This window comes from Passer domesticus, unplaced genomic scaffold (assembly GCF_036417665.1).
Source record: "Passer domesticus isolate bPasDom1 unplaced genomic scaffold, bPasDom1.hap1 HAP1_SCAFFOLD_44, whole genome shotgun sequence".
Lineage (NCBI taxonomy): Eukaryota > Metazoa > Chordata > Aves > Passeriformes > Passeridae > Passer > Passer domesticus.
The window spans coordinates 1,628,285-1,649,742 of record NW_026990160.1 but is presented as its reverse complement, the minus strand read 5'-3'; the positions used below and the strand labels follow the sequence as shown (position 1 = coordinate 1,649,742).

At 50.3% G+C, this 21,458-nt stretch overlaps 1 protein-coding gene and 1 pseudogene across 1 annotated transcript in view; both read left to right on the top strand.

The window, feature by feature from the left end:
- LOC135292635 (hydrocephalus-inducing protein-like) overlaps positions 1–10,293 on the top strand; it is a 31,188-nt gene extending 20,895 nt beyond the window's left edge. The window contains exons 11-16 of the mRNA XM_064406773.1: positions 1,244–1,476; positions 2,270–2,370; positions 3,588–3,723; positions 4,170–5,303; positions 5,810–5,972; positions 9,356–10,293. Of these exons, the coding sequence (XP_064262843.1) occupies positions 1,244–1,277 (34 nt within the window). The 3' untranslated portion in view covers positions 1,278–1,476; positions 2,270–2,370; positions 3,588–3,723; ... (1 more) ...; positions 5,810–5,972; positions 9,356–10,293. The remainder of the gene's footprint in view (positions 1–1,243; positions 1,477–2,269; positions 2,371–3,587; positions 3,724–4,169; positions 5,304–5,809; positions 5,973–9,355) is intronic.
- Positions 1–21,458, top strand: part of LOC135292702 (zinc finger protein 135-like) — a 179,567-nt pseudogene that overhangs the window by 152,722 nt on the left and 5,387 nt on the right.

Here is a 21,458-nt window from a genome sequence, read left to right as displayed (position 1 = left end):
CTTGCCTTTCCTGAGCTGCTTCTTCCCCACCCTGCATCACCATGGAGGCACTTGTCAAGTTGCCTTTTTGAAGAAATGAAACAAGAAAGGCAACCAATGGAACTACGGTTCTGAACCAGGAGATTGATCCTGCTGGATCTGCTTTCATTCCTAAGGTCTCTTCAGCTGAAGGCAGCTGTTGTATCTTTGCTTCTTTGGAACTGTTGACTGTTGTCTGCATGCCGTGAGCTCAGTCTCATTGCAGGTTTTGCCATCTGTGTTTGTCCTTGTTGTGCCTCTCTTGCCTCCCTGCTGGAGTCACTGCTGGAGCTGGCAGTGCTCACTGGGATGGGCACAGAGGAGCTCTGGGCTGCAGCTGCAGTTGTTTTTTCTCCCCATCTGTGTTCCAGTGCCTCTTGGTGAGCAGGCCTGGGGAGAAGTCTCCTCCCCACAGAGCTGCCAGCCCAGCCAGATGTCCACTGCAGAGCAGCTTGTGGCTGCTCTCCAGGCTCTGCAGGACATCCCCACCATGAGTGGCTGCATCTCTGGCTTTCCAGCATGGAAAGCAAATCCCAGAGCTCCAGTGGGGTAAAGCCTTGCAGGCAGCAATCCCAGTGAGCAGCATGGGTGCGATGTCCCCGTTTGTTGGGTGAGGTGGGACCTGGTTCCTCATTGCCAATCTCCACACAAGGCTTGGTGTGCCCCCAGTTGAGTGGGCTCTGAGCTGTCTCGTGCTCAGTCTGTTTGGCCCAAACCAAGAGATGCTTTAAAGATCCTGCAGAGAGAAGCTGCATTGGGCTGCTTTGCCTCACGTTCTAGTTCCTGATTCCATCCTCACATTTGCTGTAGCTTCTTCTCAATGCTGACTCACTGTTTATCTATCTTGAAAAGGGTGGGAGTGTTGGCAGGCTGAACAGGGATTTTGACAGCTTGAATTCTCAGAGGAAATGCTCGGTCTGGGTGCACACTCATCACTGGGAGATCACTGGTGCTGGTTTGGGGCAGGTGAGGCAGCTCCTCCCCATCGCCAAGAGAGAAGCTTGCAGTGTTCAGCAGGGCTAGGAGTGGGCATTTTCAAGGCTGCAGTCTGCAATCTGTGTCAAAGGGAACTGAGTGACGATTCATTCCTCATGCAGCTTCTGGGTGAGCTGTAGTTCAGATAATCCAGAGCTAAACTCCAGTGCCACTTTCATTGTGCCAGGCCATTCCCAGCAGGAGTCAGGCCACAATGGGAGCCTCAATGGATGTTGGTGTCCTTTCCTAGGCTTTCCCTACACCCAGCGCTGCCGGCTCACTAACAGCTCCCCGGTGCCCGTGACGTTCCAGCTCCGCATGTCGTTCGATGGCACGCAGCCGGCCGTGGACAGCGTCGATCAGATCCGCTGCCACAGTGACCCAGCCTGGAGGAAGGGCATTCACTTGTATGTGGAGCCCCGGGAGTTTACAATCACTCCCAGCCAAGGGACCATCCTGCCCCAGGGACACCAGGACATCCAGGTACGGGCAGAGTGCAGCCAGAGACGCTTCAGCACCAGGGCTGCAGCTGCACTGCAGTGTGGGAGGGCTTTAGCTCTGGGGCCAGCTTTGAGCATGGTGTGAGTGAGAGATCTGCACTGCTCTGAGGCCTCTGCCAGCTGCCTTACTCGGGGTGTTCCTCAAGGAGCACTGTTTTCTTTCCAAAATCATATGCTGAGGTCACATACCGTATGGTCAAGGCCAGAAGTCACTCTTGTGTTCTTGAGAGCCATTTATTTGATTGCAAGTGGGCAGAGCAAAGATGAGGGCAGAAGGTGGCTGTTAGAGAGATGTCATTGTATAAAACAGTTAGCTTTTCTTCTTGGTCTCATTTCCCCTCTCCTGGGGAGCAGAAGGATTTGTGTTCACTGCAGGAATCTCCAGTGGAGACAAAAATCTCTGCAGCCATGAACTGCCCAGCACCTGCTGGGCCACACTTTGCCCTCAGCTTCCTGCTGTAAAGTTGAACTCATTGTGCTCAAGTCAGATTTCTTCTGCATTTATGTCATTGTAGTCAGATGAGAAATTGGCCCCTTAATTTGAATACAGTGGTTCATAGAGCTTTAGTCTAATGTTTTAATGTAGCTATGCCCTGATAGCAAGGTGTGTTTAACACATCTGCTATTGCCAGAAGGCTTTTGTTACTTTGAGACTGTGCTCTACACATGGAGCAGCAGCAGAATCAAGACAAAATCTTCCCTCAAGGACTGGAGGATATCACACGTGGATAATGAGCTTTGGTAAGGAAGAATTTCCTGTTCTTCTCTTCCACCAGGTGACCCTGTGTTCCAACTCGGTGATGGAGTTCTATAGGAAAATGCTGGTGGATCTGGAGGGTTTTGGCAAGGGAGTGGCATCACTGGTCATCACAGCCAGGTACCAGCCCTTGCCTGGCCTCCCCCAGCCCCTGCCTTGCCCAGGCTTTGCTGGCTGCAGCTGCCAAGGAGAAGTGCTGGTTCATGAGCTCATGTTGTGCCAGCTGGGCATGAGAAGAGCAGAGCTTGGACAGCAGCCTGTGGTGAAAAGCAGCCCTGCTCCCAGCCCAGCAGGGTCCTGGGCCCTTTTCTGAAGGCACCAGGAATGAGATCATTTCTTGGCCTGGCTTTTGGTGCTTGAGGTGGAACAAATTTCCCCAGGGCCTCCTCTCCTTCTTGCTGCAAGAGGTGGAGTTGTGCTGGGTGCGAGCACCGTGCATTGGTTTGGGACACAGCAAGCAGCCTGCTGAGAGCCAGGCTCTGGTTCTGTTCATGAGGGCACATGGCAGGGGGGAAGTGGCTGCCAGCAAGAGTGCTGAGGGCAAGGGCTCAGGAGGGGAAAGCAGCCCTTGGTGTGGCAGCTCAGCTCTAGATTTTCTCCTTCCCTCTGCTTCCCACTCTGAGCCTGAATGTTCTCAGAGCTGAGAGCAAAAGTGGTTGTTGCTGCAGCAGAATTCCATCCTGCTGTGCTGCTGTGGGTGTCAGTGGAATGCCAGGAGGGATGCAGTTCCCTGGGGCTGTTCCCTCTCCCAGGCAGAGCCATCCAGGCAGTGCCTGGGCTGGCATTTTGTCAAGCAGGTGGGGCTGGGGACAGTCAGTGCCTGGAGCTGTGGAGGGAAGGAGCCAGGGAGCTGTAGGGCCTGGGAGGGGCTGATCAGCCACTCTGGAGGGCAGCTGGTGTCTCGTGCCCTCCAAGGCTGGGGCAAGCAGCTGAGTTCCCAGGCAGGGCAACAGCACCATGGCAGAGAAGGGAGTCATTTTTCCTGGGACACTGGAGTTGTGTGTTCCTTGAGCATTAGTGAGCTCTGATCCTTGTTGGGATGGCTCCCCTAGAGCTCATGGGTCACTGGGAGTGTTACAGGAGTCCTTGCAAGGCTTCCTGGGGAAAGGAGGGGCTGAGGCAGCTGTGGGACAAAGTGCTCTGCCTGGGGCACTTGGCAGCCTCTGGGTGCTGCCTCTCAGGGTTTGCCCCTCCTTGACAAGACCTGTTGGAGCGGGAAGACGTAGAAGGCAATTTATCACTGCAGGGCTGTTATGCTCTGTTTTACAATCTTTGGGGGTAAATGTTCTCCATTCTCTCAGTATCTCTGATTCCCCTGGGCTCATCTCTTTGTCCAGATGTCTCGTTCCAAAGCTGCAAGTGTCCCCCCATGTGCTGCAATATGATGAGTGCCTCCTGAAGGTGCCCTATGAGAAGAAGTTCATCATTAGGAATCCCAGCCACCTGCCTGGCTGCTACGGGCTTATTGAACAGGTTTGGCATCCCATCCACCTCCCCCTCTCAAATATTATTGAGGAGCTTATTAGGGGGAAAAAGGATTTGGACATGACCTTGCTGATTTCTATTCAGTCTTAAAGATCTGCTGAGAACAGGATCCTACCCGAATGTAAACTTGAGGATGCAGTTTAACCTGCTGAGGGAACAGTTGATGTTCTAGTCTTCAGGGTGTTTTCTTGTGGGAGATCTTAGAGGGCTGTGAAAGCTGCTGCATCCACAGACACCAGTGCCTGTGCTGGCAGCCTCCTTGCAGGATCCCCTGGGAATGCTAAGCCTACAATTCTTGCATCTTGTTTGTGCCTTTTACCTTTGTCCTGGGCATTTTTAAACACGTGTGTCAGTTGCTGTTGCGGTGGATGTTAGGGAGTGTAAAGTTTCTTCAGAGGTGCCTCTGAAGCTGCATTTCATTGTGTCTCTTGCAGAAACGCAAGGAGGACGCTGCTGTGCTCTACTCCAGCCCCAGGCCCTGTGGGATTGTCCAGCCTCACAGCACTGCAGAGATCCCAGTGCTGGTGGAAGTGCAGGCGCTGGGCACGCATCGCACCAATGTTCTCATCGGCGTGTTCGGGGATGAGAGAAACCCACTGGTGAGTGCAGGGGAGATGTGTGCCTCTGTGCAGCTGCTCCTGGCAGGCTGCAAAGGGCACAGGGATTCTGCCGGGGAAAACAGGCACAGGCTGCTGTGGAGAAGGCCAGGAGGGATGGGTGGCACAAACAGCTCGTGCCTCACGGGTGGTAATCTCAGTGTCTGGCACAGAATGTCGTTGGTCTGAGCTGGAATCCAGGGCCACTTTAGTGCATTACTCTTGAAAATGCTGTTAACTTTGGAAACATCTGTTTGGAAATGGTATCTCTCTGAGCGCAAAAGGGGATGTCAGAATATTTCTGGGAACCTTGAGCTTTCTGTCAACGAAAGGAAAGCTGGCATTTGAAGAGTGGTTGCAAGGATTGAAACTTACATTAAAACATAAGGAAATGACAATGCCAAATTCCCTGGATGGCACCAAACATCTGAACCTGGGCCATTGTGGCACTGCATGTAAATCAGTGAAGAGGAAGGACAGGCAAGGCAGGCTGTGCCAGGGAGCCTGAGGTTTGACAGAACAGTTGCTTTCAACTCTCAGACTGCTTACCTTAAAGAGGAGGGTTTCTCCCCACCAGAGGAACCAGTTGTTTAACTGTCAGCCTGGTCTGAACTAGAGATTTCTTGCAAAGCTTTTACCTTTGGGCCAATAATTTGTAGTTTGAAAGATTCTCTTACCTTGATCCTTTTAAATTTGGAGGTGAACATGTAATTATCTATTTATTTTTTCTCCAAAAGCCCAGCATTTCAGCTGGAGAGTGGTAGCTGTCCCTAAAGAAATAACTAGAGCAGGGTTGAGCTGTTGAAGGATTTTTAGGTTTCCCTGTTGTGGTTTGCTTTGGGTTTTTTTAAAAATGTTTCTTGCCTGCTTCCTGGGACAGAGAAAACAGTTATGGAGCTCTGGACAGCTGGCAGAAACCTCGCCAAGCCCAAGGCTGATGGAGTCTGGCAGGATCCCAGCACTACAGCCCATGTATGTATGTCTGGATGCATGGGGAATGCCACCTGAGTCCCCTGGGAGTGTTGGAAAATGTCAGCCAAGCCCCCAGCAGTGTCAGGGAAACATTCCTGATAAATACCTGGTGGAGCTGCAGAGTTTCTGCTGTTGGGCCCTGGGGGGGCTGTGCTGGCTGTCACTGCCTGGGTCTGCCCCTGGATGTCTCAAATCTGCCCTTTTTGCTTGCCTTCTCTGTCTTTTCCTCTCCCACTGTGCTTTCTGCATGCCCACAGGGTGTTCATCCCTGTCCTCTGCAGTTCCTCAGTGCAAGCAGTTGCAGCTGCTGCAGCAGCTCAGTGTCGTCCCTGGGCTGCCTTTAGAGCAGACCTGCTCCAGCCTGGATTGGGAAGGGCTGGATCAAAGCATTTCTCAGTTCAAGGTGCCAGCAGCCAGCCAGGGGCTGCATCCTGAGCAGGAGCTGCTGGTGCAGGTGTCCCTCCCTCCCACTGCAGGTCCCTGTTCACAGTTATCTTCTTTTCCAGAGATGAGCTTCACCCACCTCAATTCACTCCCCAACCACCAAAGGAGATGAGAACATGTTTGCATTGCCCAGCGTCTCGATGGAGGCACTTCAAGGCTGGAAAGCAGGAGGCAGCCACAGCCCTGACTGAAGAGCAGGATTTGACCCAGTCTTCAGGAGTAGAGGTAGATTTTCTTGTACACCTACTGCTTGTGCTGCCTCCCCAGCCTGCCACCAGCAAGTCATGCTCCTGCTGAGCTCCCTTTTTGCTGCCCTGCTGTCCTGTGCCCTGACAGTGGCTGGGCAGCAGGGCCAGTGGCTGGACATGGGGCAGTGGGAGGGAGAAATAGGAGAGTTTTCCTTGGAGAAGCTCACTCAGATCCTACAGGCCTGTGTTGAGTGTGGCATTTTTTGCCTTGTTGCCTTCCCAATGCAAGATGAGGCTTTCATCTGCATCATGATGGGAAGAGCTGCAGCTTCCTTGGCAGAGCAAGCTGGGATGAATCCTGATCTCCATGTGCCCTCTTCCCAGCCCAGCCAGACTCCCTGTTTGCAGGTCTCTGCTGTCACCCGAGAGCTGCTCTTGCACTGCTGGCCCTGAAGCTGTCTTACAAACTGGGACTTGGCAAAGTGGCTGTCTCTTCCTGCAGGCGTAGGGAATGGCTTGTTTTTCAGGTGCCACCACAAGCTCCTGCAAACCCTCACCTCCCAGCAGGCCTGGAGGGATTCAGGTGCTGCGTGGACGCACCGCACACTGCCCTGGGAGCGGAGAAGGGAAGAGGGAATCTGTCTCCCTTGCACACTGGCAGTGTGGCAAGCAGGGCTGGAGCTGCCAGTGCCACTGGTGGCCCTGAGCATTGGCCACAGAGGGGCCTCCCATCCCTGCAGGCCCAGCACAAAGTGCTGCTGGAGCAGCTGGGTGTTGGAGAGGCCGTGCAGGACACGTTGTGGGGCTGCCCAAGGACGCTGTGCAGCCCCTATGGAGGGCACTGCTCCCCCTGCAACTCCTCAGGTGGTCCAGAGGAAGGTTTTGCAGGAGCTTTTGCTGTAGCACCTTGAGGGAGCAGCATTTAAATCAGAGAGGGGAAGAGCCTCAGGAGTCAGATGAGCTGGGCTGGGAGTCCTTTGCTCAGCTCCAAGAGCTCTCACTCTGAGTCTCCTCCTTTTCTAAAAGCAGTAAGTTTTGAAACTTTTTCAAGGCAAGTTGTGCATCAGAGAGAATTTCTAGTGCCAGGAGACATCCCAGTTCACTTTCATGTCATGTACTCATGAATGCATTGACCCGTGAGGATGGGAGGAGATTTTCCCCATGGTCCCTGCACTGGTCAGTGGCATGGATGCAGGATGAGATCAGGGTGATTCTGGCAGTGTTTGGGGAATAGGCCCCTCTGGCTGCAGCTGCACTTTGCTCCAAGCTGCTCTTCTGCATCCATTTCCATGCTCAACACCTCCATCTCTCCTGGCTTCCATGCAGGCTTCCAGTATCCTGCCAGTGTCAGGTGTGCTGCAGCCAGGAGAGAGCCAGCAGGTCTCCTTGCCCTTCTCTGGCCACCTCAACAGCATCTCCAGTGCCACGGCGCTGTGCCACGTGGAGGAAGGCCCCAGCTCTGAGGTGCTGGTGCCCGGGGAGGCCTCACGTGCCAGCTGCTCCCCGAGCCCCCAGGAGATCAACTGTGGCTCTGGGGCACCTCTCAGGGAGAGGTGAGTAAGCCTGCCATGGGTTCCTGCTCTCCATGGCTTACTGTCCCTGCAGGGCTTCCCTGCTCCAAGGACTCTGAGCTCAGAGGTGCTGCATAGCAAAGGCCAGAAGCAGCACAGGGATGGCCACTCTTGGCTCCCTGGCTCCCAAGAGAGGAAGCACCTTCTGTTGGGACAGAACATCTTCTTCTCTAGTTTAATTGTGAGCCCTCCTGGCTCAGATGCTGCCTGCAGGGAGCTGGGCTCTGGCCCTGCCTTGGCACTGCCTCTAGAGGTGTCTTTAGCTCCATGGTGTTGAGTCACATCTTCTTCATCATCTCCCTTCTTCACCAAAACAGTGGGACTGTGGTGTGGGCAGGCGTGGGGCACAGACCAAACCTTGGTTTGGGTGCTGGTGCTGCCACAGATGAAGTCCTTGCAGTGCTGATCTGCCAGGGTTCTCCTGATGGTGGGGCAGCAGCCATAAAAGCTCCTGTCCTTGGGGCTCCCCTTCAGCTGCAGCAGTAGGCAAGCACAGGAGAAGCTCTGCTCCAGCAGGGCAGCCCAGCTCAGGACACACAGGCAAAGTGTGAGCTGGGAGTGGAGGCTGCTAAAAGCAAGGCTGTGCATCAGGACTTCCTTCAGGCCAGGCTGAAGTTGGATTCATGGGGAGGAGAGGGACGAGGCTGCTTCAGATGGTTTCCACGGCAGACAGCACCAGCTGGCTTGGTCACAGCTGGCTTCCAGCAGGAAATCTGGCTGACAAGAGCCTGTCTTGCAGGAGAGCAGTTCCTGCAGCCTTTGCTTTCTGACTGATGGGATTATTCTCATTTAGGATCAGGCTATGAGTTGTTAAACCGAGGCTCACGGACAGAGACTCTCTAACTCATTAAAGTTAGAAAGTGGTATGTTTATTAACCCCGGCGGGCGGCACCAGAGTCGTCCCTACAAGGTGTGACTGCGCTGTACAAGGTTCTTTGCCCTCTCTTTATTTCCCAGGATCTTACACACAATACATGTGCACAACCCCAGCACCTTCCCTCCCCGCTCTGTATTAAAATGAGGTCATTAGTCCTTCACACCTGTGCAATTCTTCTCTGGAATTGGGTCGGTGGTCTCCAATTGGGCCAGTGGTCTTAAGGGATGAAGTCAGGAATGTCTTCATCAGGTCTCTGTGACCCTCTGGCACCATCCAAGGTCCCCTGCTTAGTGACTGATTGACATCAAGCCCAGGTGCTAACCATTGTTCTGCTGGTTTCAAGATGTTCTTCTAACAGTTCACTTACTCCACTTCCTTCTATCAAGAAGCTCATCATGGTAAACAATACAACAATCAGCTCTGGCTGAAGCATCTCATCATCATTAACCTGTGGTCTACCTGTCTAACTGACATCCTGATCAATGTGAATTGCTTCTAAGCCTCAGGTGAAATCTGAACTCATTGAAATCCTGCTTCAGCTCTGCCCAGGCAGAAGGGAGCTGAATGAGCTGAGTAAGAATTGCAGGAGAGATCAGCAGATGTTGGCAGTCTGTGCTCTGCTTGAAACTGGGAAGTCAAGAGACAAAGGGCGTTTTCAGGCACAGTGCAGAGAGCTGGTGGATCAGCCTTTGGCAGGGGGCTGGAGGTGTCTGGCTGTGCCTGGAGAGGGAGCTTGCACAGTCAAGCCCTTCTGATGGCAAGGCTCAGGCTTGGCTGGTCCTGGAGGTGCCCTTCCACCACTGCCCTCCCTTGGGATGTTCCCAACCTCCGTGGGTTGAGGAGAATTCACGGAAATGGTCTGGCGCTGCTGCCTGGCCTCAGGGTCAAGGAATGAAGTGCAGGGCCAGCCAGGACGAGTGAGCCCAAGGTTCTGGTGCTGACTCTCAGCCATGTTTTCTGTTTTGTCTGCAGAAGGGAGCTGAAGGGGCCGGCTCCAAAGCTTGAGGAGGAGACAAAAGCCTTGGAGGAGGAAGAGAGGCAGAAGGAGAAAGAGAAGCAGAAGAAAGAAAAGAAGGGTGTCTCTGTGGGGAAGGAACCTCCAAAAGCAGAGAAGGGGAAAACCAAACCCACAGAGAAGAAGGAAAGCAAGGCCCCAGAGAAGAAGGACACCAAAATCCCAGAGCGGATGGAAACCAAAGCCCCAGACAAGATAGAAACCAAACTCCCAGAAAAGAAAAACAAACATCCAGAAAAGAAGGAAATCAAATTCCCAGAGAGGAAGGAAAGCAAGGCCCCAGAGAAGAAGGACACCAAAGCATTATTAGAGAAGAAGGAAACTAAATTCCCAGAGAAGAAGGAAACCAAAGCTCCAGAGAAGATTGAAAACAAACTCCCAGAAAAGAAATACAAACCTCCAGAAAAGAGGGAAACCAAATTCCCAGAGAGGAAGGAAAGCAAAGCACCAGAGAGGAAGGAATTGAAAATCCTAAAGAAGGAAACCAAATCTCCAGAGAAGAGAAGCAAAGCTCCAGAAAAGAAGGAAACCAAATGCCCAGAGAGGAAGGAAATCAAAATCCCAGAGAAGGAAAGCAAGGCACCAAAAAAGAAGGAACCCAAAGCCCCAAAGAAGGGGGAAGCCAAAGTGCCAGAGAAGAGAGAGACCAAAGCCCCAAAGAAGAAGGAACCCAAAGCCCCAAAGAAGGGGGAAGCCAAAGCCTGAAAGAAGGGAGGAACCAAAATCCCAGAGAACCCAGCTGAGCTGGAGAAGAACTCTTTCTTTTATTCACACAACTTATTTTATACAGTTTGACAAACCTAATGTGCCACTTTAGTTAGTTGATAGATTTCTTATTATTAGTTATGCCAATTATTCTGTTGGATAATAAAATATATTTTACTTGTGCATCAAATCTCTCTGTTGTATTGTTTGTATTGTTACCTATTCTCTTCACTGATTCTCATGGGACAAATCCCTTGTTCTTGCAGGTGCATTTGTTTTTCACCCTCAGATCAGATTGTTCACCAAGTCTCATTCTCAAAATAACTTCACATGGGAACTTGTGACTGCTTAGCTGCACTTAGAAGAGATGACAGGCCAGCTGTTAATATAGCAGAACAAGGCCTGGTTTCATAAGGCCTTTCTTTTATCATTATTCTACCTGTCTCTGACATCTCCCCCTTTTTGTTCATTTAAAAAAGGCTCCTATGTTCTGATGTTGAAACAGCTCACTCTTGGGAGGGTATGATCTCATGAAGGTTTTCACTGGTTATCTGTTAGATATGGGGTAAGATACATGAAAGACCAATTACAATCAACAAAACTTACCCAGTTCTGTCAAGTCATTGACACAGGGTTTTGCAGCATGAGCAAACAAAAGAATAATGTCCAGTGTCTCTTAGAGAAATGGAAAGAAATGGCCATTGTTTCCAATCAGCTGAGAAGTAGGAGAAGGTCCATTAGCTGGAAATGTTGATCTTGGACATCACTGAATGTCCTCCTGGAGCTGGAACAGGGAAGGACTGAAGAAGGTTGGGAGGAGCACTGTCCCATGATGATGCCATGAGGCTTTTGTTGGCCAATTGCCTCTGTCAGTTTCCAGGCACAGCTGTGTCTTGGCAGTCCTACTCCTGTTCCTGTTCTGGCCACAAAGGCTGCAAGGGGATGAGGTTATTTCTCTTTCCACTGGGCCTCATTTCTTCAGAGCTGATCAGTATCTGATGGAATGAACAGGTGACTGCTTTGAGCTGTTGGTGATAAAACACAGGCATCTCTTCTCCTGAAGTTAATGAATCAATTAGGCTTCCCTGTGGGACACTCCACTGGGATTTAGATGGGATGATCTTTTCTCCAAATTTCTAATGTAAATATTGCATGATTCAAAATGATTAGTCGTCCAAATTTCTCATGTACATATTGCATTATTTGAATGTTCTTAAGGCATTCATTCCTCTCCTTTTTTGTTTTTTAAGAATGAGATGCATGTCTTTTATGAGTATGAAAAAATATCATAGTAAAATAATACATGTAGTGGACAAGTAACTTAGAGCAATTAGGAATAATTTGGATACAACGATCAGGAATATTTCAAATAGCAGACAAAACTAACATCATAGGTGGAATGAAATAAATAGCAATCTCTGAAATAATGTACCATCACCCCAGAGTCTGCAAACAGCTGACAAACCTCGATTCAGTGGGGACTTGGATAATTATTTCCAGATCATAATTCCCAAGTTCCCTTTAAAAATAGTTCTACTGTCATGTATGGAGGGTCAAATTGCAAAGTCAAAGCAACTCAAATCTAGTTTTGATGCAGAAAACATCTGGGTCTGTTGGCAATTTCCTGTCCAGGCAGAGCTAAGGCCTGGCCACCACCCAAGCTCTAAGTGGGAGAGAATTCCCTAAACGTAATTTAAAACAAGGCTCCTAAGAATAGCACTTAGGAGTAAAGGTCTAGGGGTGAAAGACTGATGGACCATCCAATAGCTGTCTCCTCCAGAATTTCCTCAGCATGGAGATGCTTTAAACACAGCCAACTGTTGGAGTGGTTCTGTTATAACAATTGGGACTGCATCTGATTGCTTAGAGTAGATGTCACAATACCATCAGTTTAGAGGAGGCTTCTGACAAAGCTGAGATATCATTTCCTGGAACTCTGAAAAATACTTGAAAATCATGAGGCAGCACTGGGTCAAACCATGGAGCCCCAGTGCAGAGCCCAGCTAGAGGGGTAGTCTGGTCTAAGAGATACATGAGCAGCTAGAGAACAAAGGAGGGATCCTGAAACGACACGTGTCTTGTAGATAATTACACCAAAAGATGGTAAAACATATGAAAAGCTGGCTATAAAAACAGGAATACAAACATGAATGTATTTATGACAGAAAAAATGCAACAAAGGAAAACACTGAACAGCTCACTCGTAAAATTTATGATACCTCAGATTAAATGACACTGAAATCTGATATAAATTCCTTTGGACAGTGATAGAGCTTAACAAGATGAACTTGATAAAACTCAGCCCTAAAAGGATTTCTGTCGCCAGCCGGGGCTGTGTACAAATCCCGAACGGGACGGGACTGCTGAGGAACGTGCCTTGAGCTGTTTTATTTTCCAGCATCAGTCTCGTTACATGGTTATGACAATGGGAAGATGCCAGCAGCTCACATCCCAGGCAGCAGACTAAGAAATTAATGTTACAACTCTATAAGTTTTTTGACCAATCACACAAAGCAAAAGCATATTTGACAGCAGTTGCATCCAACCACGATAAGCACACATACCTTTGGTTAAAACAATGCTTGCTTATTTCAAATACAATACCTGCGTCTAAGCATTAAACACAATGCACAGAGCTCCATTATTCAGCTTAGAACTTCCTAATATCTCGCTAGATATACTTTTCTGTAGCATAGGGTGTTATTCTAGCCAAGCATTAATACACAAACCATTATTTTATTTGGCCTTACTTTTCTACTTCTTACCTAATTTCTCTGTTGACCAATCTTATGGCTACTGTATAATCACAGTTCTGCTGTCTCTGAGGACTGCCTTTTGCAGCTTTACCAAAACCCTCTGATTTTAAGGATTCCCACAATTCCCCCTCTCAGTTCACCTTAAAGAAACCTTCATAACCATGCCATTTATTAACTACTTTGTGTTTTGTAGCTGTACTATAATATATCTGCTTATTACTTGCTTAAAGCATCTTTTTGCTTGCACCAAGCATTGCTATATTACAACAGAGCAATTTTAATGCAGTGAAAGTCCAGTTAGTTCAAAGGGCATAAGTCATGTCTGATAACAATTACAAGACATTGTTCACAAAAGTCTCGTCAATTCCAAGGTCTTAATTCAAAACCTTCCTCCATGTCTACACCTTCATCCACCATCTCTGTGAGATTTCAAGAACTCTCTGTGAATCCATTTCCTACCTCTCTCTCCTGTATGATAGAAATTTCTTTGATAGTTTTGTCCATCATTTGTCACACACACCAAAGTATGCAAGGAATTACTACCAGTATCACCACCAAAACACCCAACACATACAAACCTATTTTACAAAGTTCCCTTAGCCAAGGTGCAAAGCTCCATTCTTGGAACAAATCACCTAACCAGGACCCACCATCTTCTTTAATTTCAGCTGCCAAATCTTTCAGCTTTTGTATGCTTTTGTGGATGGATTCAGAATGATCACACAGGTTCATACAACACAATCCTTTAAATTCTTCACAACCGTGTCCGTGTGCCAGTAAGAAAATCCATTGCTGCTCTGTTTTGAAGGGCAGCATGTCCAACACTGTTAACATCTGTCAGCATATCACTGATTGCAGTGGATGTGGCATTAGTTTGTTTACTCAGCCAACATCCAGCCCCATCTAATTGTTTCAGTGCCATTGCTGAAGCCAGCTGGGGTAAAAACAAACCTGCTGAAACCCTTTTGGCAGCATTCCAAGGCATGAAATCCCTCTTACAGTTCTCATCATAACAGTGAGCAGATCTTGTTCCCTATGTTTCTTCTTAATGACTGCTTTAGCAGTAGGGGCTATCCCAGTGAGCATTCCAGTGCTACATGGGCCACCGTCAAGGCGTGATGGAATGCCCTGCCCAGCCTTATCTCCACCAATGAACCAACATCCTTTTGGGAATTGTCGTGGATATTGGTCAGCCTCGGAAAGCACATCCCAACTGTTTGAATAATTACACCAACAACTTGAATTTCTGTATGCAAAACAATGGGGAGTAACTTTGTACTTTGGAGGATCACCTTCTTGCCAATCATTAGCTGTAAACGTAAGGCAGAAATCCATTGTTAAAGGACCAAGAATTTGTAATTCTTGGGTTTCAGACACTGCTTTGGGAAGTTCTTTGGCCCAAACGTTCCAATTCAATACAGGATTACTCCCATTGTCAATTTCACCAGCCATACTATTGAATTGCTTTTTGATCACAGGCAAATCCTTTACTGGCACTGACTAGACAGGTTGAGAAAGGCTTTTCTGGTTCCAAGTTAGGCAAACACATGGTGTTTGAGCCTGCTGCCCTGGCTAAGGTCACCCAAACATTTGATTTTGGTTGTTCCACAGGAAAATCTGTACTACAAGAAGCAATTAAAACCAACCAACACTAGTGTAACATTTGATTTTGCTCCATCCTTTTCATGAACTAATTTTTGGCAAAAAATCCTCCCATATATATCAATTTAAAAACTTTGCTTTTGACCTTAAAATAAGATTTCACCTTTGAAAGTCTAATAGAGGGGATAAAACAAAAAACACACATTTGCCAAAAATCAGCTCTACGAAACCAGCAATTGACACATCTATAACTAGCATGCAATCAGAGTTTGCAGGCTCCCCGATGAACGAGGCGCGTCAGGCGTGCCCCGGGATCCCTCTGCTGGGCTCACGTCTGCGCACTCGCTGCTGCGGGCTGGGACTCGCCAGCACCTTCTGGGGTGAGAGAGGGTTTGACGTTTTTGGCTGGGACCCACCTAATTCCTGCACCTCTAGAAACACAAACATGCCATTTTCCCCAAATTATTAATTGGAAAGGACCTTTAATTTGTCCTGTCTCAGGGTTTCTAATTAAAACAGGGAGATTTTCCTTCAGTTTTGCCTGTGTGTTATTTGAAAAATGCCTAAAAATTGGTGGATAGGGTTCTGCAGCAGAGCTGTTTAAGAAATTAAGAACATATAAAGCTTTGTTCAACCTCATCTGTGGTGTGACCTTTACTCCCCCTTCTGTTGATCAAGAATGCATTTTAATGTCTGATGTGCCCTCTCAACAATCGTTTGACTTGTGGGACAGTGAGGAATTCCAAAGATGTGAGGAACATCCCAATGCTTTAAAAATGTGGCCCATTTTTGAGATATAAATGTGGGACCATTGTCAGTTTTTACTTCTTGGAGCACACCCAATGAAACAAAGGCTTGCAAGAAACGGTGACAGGCATGATTACCTGTTTCACCTGTGTGAACAGAAGCAAAATCTGCACCAGAGAACGTGTCCACTGAGACATGAATATTTTTAAATTTACCCAAGGAAGAGTATTCAGTGATATCTGTTTGCCATAACTGCAGGCTTTGCAAACCCCATGGATTGACTGCTCCTGTAGAAACAGGAGGCTGCACAAGCTGACAGCCAGGGCAAGTACTAATGCTAGCCTTAGCCTGACTTTTGGAAATTTGAAACATTCACACAAGTGCTTGAGCGTTTTGGTGAAAAAAGGCATGACTCAGTTTTGCTTATTCAAGAATGTTTGGCAAAGTGTTTGAAATAACATTGTCAGTTTGAATGCTCTTGCAATTCCTTCCACTAAAAATCCAGGAAGCAAAGAATGAGCCCTAATGTGAGAATCAAAATATGGATTAGTTCTATAGTGCAAAGTTGTATAAAGACATGAAAGCCAATGATATAAAGTGTCCTTACTAACATCCTTTAAAACTGATCCTTCTAATCTTTTAATCACATTAGCAACATAAGCAGAATCTGGAATTAAATTGAAAGGTTGTGGAAAGAGCTGAAAAGCCTGAACCACAGCAGCAAGCTCAACAATCTGAGGAGATCCTTCTATTATTTGATTATCTGATTCCCAAATTTTATTTGTTTGGTTCAACAAAGTTACAACTGATTTATGACTTTTTGCCAGATCCATCAGTGAAGAGAGCAGCTGCTTTTAAAGGTTCTTCACCTAACATAAGTTTCTCTCTAAAACTCAATTTTGCCTGCAATAATTTGTGAGCTGGCGAATGAACAGAACAAATACTGCTCCCCCCTCATCTCCTCTTTGAGGTCCTTAACCACAGCAGCGACATGAGCCTGCATGGGGCCATTGATCACACTCATAATTTCTAAGCTTGTTGGTGGCAGAGCCCACTGTCTCTCGGCTGGTATGGGCATTAATCGTTGCAGTGAAGGTGGGGTATTGAGATGGCCCCAGATCTGCCAGACTCCACAGCATTTGCCCAGGGCCCCTGACCTTGTCGGGGTCATTATCATGCTGTCCATCCCTCCCAAAGAGTCCCTCCAGTACTGCCACTTCTCTCAGCTGCTGGATCCCTTCCTCAAGGCTCTTCCAGCACATTCCATGGTGGTGCTCCTGCATTCTCTCCCTGTGGACAAACCTCTCTCTGACTCTCATTAAAAGCCACTCCCAGAGGGAAAAGAATCCTGGCTCCCTTTTGGATACCTGATTGACGCCTGAGTCCTGGCTCAAGGATCCCAAATTCCTTGCCTCACCACATCCAGTTGCAGGCCTGCACCCATAAGGTCCCAGACCCAAAGCAGCCAGGTTGTATAAGCCTCACACCCCTTTCATACAATGTCTTTGTGCAGATCACAGACACTTTCATACATCAGGGACTCAGTGATGATCTCAGCCTTTGGCTCCCCTGGGGGTTGTGAGGGCCCTCCTTTCTTATCCTTATCTGGGTGCTCTGATTTCATCTTGGGCTTCCTTGTTTCTACAGGGGCGACTGCTGCTGGCTGTGGCTGCCCTTGCAGTTCAGCTGGAGCCTGGATGGTTGTAATGTCTGTGTGTTTCACTCCTGCACCATCAGACTCTCCCTCTTTGAGGCCAGGGGAGGGTTTTCCACCACAGGGAGATGTACTCCTTCAGCCTCTGGCCAACTTCGTGTTAACTCCTTCACCAGAACCCCCACCCAGTCTGGTGGTTCATTTCTGAGGTGGGCTGTGGGGCAGGGCCAGGCTCTGGGGCAGCATCCCTGTTCTCTGGGGCAGGGCCAGGCTCTGGGGCAGCATCCCTGTTCTCTGGGGCAGGGGCAGGCTGTGGGGCAGCATCCCTGTTCTCTGGGGCAGGGCCAGGCTGTGGGGCAGCATCCCTGTTCTCTGGGGCAGGGCCAGGCTCTGGGGCAGCATCCCTGTTCTCTGGGGGAGGTGTCAAGGTGCTTATCCAGGTTAATCTTCCCTTATCTCTGAATGCTAAATAGAACAGGCCTATCAGCAACACCAACCACTGCATGGTATCATAGCATTTAGAGTGGATTTGAACCCTTCAAAAACTGGTGGGGCAGACCCAAAGAGATGGTTAAAGGATTCACAGAAAATTTCCCCTGGTGTAATTTCCTCACATTTTCCATTATTAAAGTAACCCCAAAAACATACAGTTAGTGTGTGATGGCTCTGAATCCATGTGCTTGCTTTCCAGGAGAAGTTAAATATCCATGAATTCCTCACCCTATCCACCCATCAAACAAACCAGATAACAGCCACAGTAGCCTTGGTTACAGGATCCATGTTTAGATAAGGGCCTGCAAATGGCACGAGACTGCCACCCAAACCAGGGTAAGCTGGACCATGTGGTGACCCTTAACAAGGTGTCAATATCAGCACACAAAAATTAGGTTACTCAAGAACTGTTATTCCCTTTTCCACCCTCTTTCCCTTGATGGCCTCGAGTCTCACATTGGTTGCCAAAATCTGTCTTGGTTTGGTGTCACTATAGGACATGAAACCACACGACGTGGACACACTGCTCTTCCAAGGCAAGAAAAGGCTTTTTTTATTTCTGACTCCAACATTTCTAGATTTCCAAAAGTGACAGTGGATTGGAGGCTGAAAGTGCCACCCCTCCAATGACACTGGACAAACCAACAGTCCATCAAATTTCTCCTTCTCCATAAAAAAATGAAAAACAATAAGTTATTTACATAAAGCGTGTGAGAAAGTACGTTACAAGAATGCAAACATCAGAAGGCTTAGAAAATCTTAAAAAATCAGGGTGACAGTTTGGAAAGCCAGGTGTCTGCTGAGGAAGGCAGGAGCCTCCCCTGAAATGGAAAATGTCAAGCCCCTCCCTCCAAATTATTATAATTTTGAAATTAAAAGGCTCTCAGGCAAAGATATGGGAATAGGAATAACAGTTCTTTACTAGGAAAACTAAAACTACAAATGCAGTAGCACAGACAAAAAAACCCCTGGCAGGGTCAGAACAGGAGCTGACACCCTGAGGGTCAGGGTGCTGGCAGCAGTCCCACTGAACGGGGGCTGCAGCCTCCTGCAGTGCCAGGTTGGCTCTGCTGGAGCAGGGATCCTGTGGAAGGGTGGAGTTTTCCTCTGGAGCTCCAGGGGGGCTGTAGCTGCCGTCCGGGGGCAGCTCCGGGGGCGGGAGGGGCAGGATCCGGGAAACGGCGGCTGGGAAGGGACCGGCACGGACTGGGACAGGCTGGGATGGACTGGGACAGGCTGGGATGGACTGGGACAGGCATGGACTGGGACAGGCATGGGCTGGGACAGGCTGGGATGGACTGGGACAGGCTGGGATGGACTGGGACAGGCATGGACTGGGACAGGCATGGACTGGGACAGGCTGGGATGGACTGGGACAGGCATGGACTGGGACAGGCACGGACTGGGACAGGCATGGACTGGGACAGGCTGGGATGGACTGGGACAGGCATGGACTGGGACAGGCTGGGATGGACTGGGACAGGCTGGGATGGACTGGGACAGGCACGGACTGGGACAGGCTGGGATGGACTGGGACAGGCATGGACTGGGACAGGCTGGGATGGACTGGGACAGGCTGGGATGGACTGGGACAGGCATGGACTGGGACAGGCTGGGATGGACTGGGACAGGCATGGACTGGGACAGGCTGGGATGGACTGGGACAGGCTGGGATGGACTGGGACACGCCGGGATACACCAGGATGCACCAGGTTACACCGAGACTCACTGGAACACACTGGAATACAGCACGCCCAGGACAGGGATCCACTGGGAGCAGGATCAGAGCACTGGGACCCCGCAGGACCAGAACTGGGGCAACAGGGATAATAATGGAAGAAACTGGGATATACTGGGAGTGTCTGTAACCATACTGGGGGTGACTGGTTTGACTGGGACCGTGCTGGCGGAGAATGGGATCACACTTGGAATGACTGGGCCTGTGCTAGGGGCAACTGGGAGCAACTGGGATCCGACTGGGAGCAACTGGGATCATCGTGGCATCAGAGCAGGATCATACTGGGAGTGACTGGGTCTGTGTTAGAGGCAACTGGGATCATCCTGGGACCAAATGGGACCATGCTGGGGACAACTGGGATCATACTGGGAGCAACTTGGACCACACTGAGGGTGACTGGGGTCATACTGGGATCATATTGGAAGTCACTAGGAGCAAGCTGAGAACAGCTGGTACCATGTTGGGGCAACTGGGATATACAGGGAGTAACTGGAATCATGCTGGAGGTGACTGGGAGTCGCTGTGAGCAACTGGAACCATGGTGGAAGCTACTGGGAGCAACTGGGAGTGCGTGGAAGAACACTGGGGGCAACTGGGATATACTGGGAGAGGCCAGGAGTGACTGGAATCACAGAGCAACCATAAAGGAAGCTACTGGAATAGTACTGGGACTATCTGGGAGTGACTGGGATCATACTGGGAGAGGCTGGAGCCATCCTAGGAGTGAATGGTAACACCTGGGACCATGCTGGGATCATTCTGGGTGTGACTGGGATCATACTGGGTGTGACTGGGAGCCACAGGGCCCATGCTGGGAGTAACCTGGGCACCCCTGGGGGGAACTGGGGCAACTGGCCCAGCTGGGGCTCAGGGTTGTTCTCCCCCAGGGTCCTGCTGCCACCTCTGACCCCACAGAGCCAAGGGACAGGGGACAGGGACTGGAGAGGGACAGGGGACAGGGACAGGGAAAGGGGACAGGGGACAGGGACAGGGGAGAGCTGAGGGACAGGGCAGAGCCAGGGAACACGGCCTGGCCGAGGGACACTGAGCTCCAGCACTTGGGGCTGTTGCCCTTGGGCTCCCAGCACAGGCCCAGGGGCAGAATCCCCTCCAGAAACTGTTGTTTGCTTTCAGCTTTGCTCTGCAACATTCCCCAGGAGCCCCTGCAGCGGCTGCAGCCCGGCCGGGTGCCCGGGGCCACCAAAGTCGCTCCGGCAGTGCCCTCCTGCCCCGGGCAGGGCACACAACAGCCAAGGAAAGGCTCCTGCTGGGCTCAGGGCAGGCACAGGGCACTCCCCTGGCGCTGCCACGGGCACAGCAGAGCCGGCCTGGGCACAGCATTGGCATCCATGTCCCATGCAATCCCAGCAGGGATTACGGCTCATTGCACTGCTGGCATTGCATTGGTCATCCATTCAAATAATTTCCCCATGGAATTCCCATGGCTGTGGCTTGGGGACAGATCCATCCATGGAATTCTCACCTGACTGGGATGAGAGTGAGATCTGGCCATGGAAATTCCATGGCAATTTCTGCATTCCCAAGTCTCCCATTCCTCAGTCCCACATTCCCACAGGAACTCCCCTCCTCCTCCCACATCCACCTTTGTGCTCCAGAGCATCCCGACCATGTCTGATGGATGTTGGGAGCTCTTCCACACAGCTGTGTCCCAGGGAATGCTTCATCTGCTCCACCATGATCCCTTTGCATTCCCAGCACCTCTGGCTGATCCAGGTGGCACCGTCGGACACTGCAAAGCTCCCGGGTCCCAGCTGGAAGGAGATGAAATCCCACCCCTCGTAGCCTCACCCAGGGGATCCATGGACATTCCATGGGACAGGAGGTCACAGCTGGAAACCACCTGCAGCCTGTGGAGACCTGGGAACGAGGAGAGGACGGACCCAGGGAGTCGTGTCCCAGCACCAGGGAGCCCCTTGGAGCTCCCTGCATTCCCATTCCAGCCCCACGGATCCCCCCCATCCCCAGAGATCCCATCCCAGCCCCTCAGAGTCCTCCATTCCCACAGATCCCAGCCCAGCCCCCGGCTCCCCCCAGTCCCACGGGACGTCTGGAGCCTGGGAGCCACGGGATGGGGAGAAAAAGGGGAGCAGGGGGTCCTGATGTCCAGAAACGGGGGATTCAGGGGGGTCCCTGTGCAGGATACGGGGAGCAGGGGGGTCCCGGTGCCGGCAGTGGCAGCTCAGGGTCCCGGTGCCGGGGGTCCCGCTCCCCCCTCGCCCCCAGGAGCGCCCCCAGCCCCAGCGCTGGAGCATCACTCAGGAGCTGCTCCCAGTACGGTCCCAGCACAGCCCAGTCTCTCCCAGGGATCCCACTGCTGGCATCCCCCGCTCTGCGTCCCGAGCTGT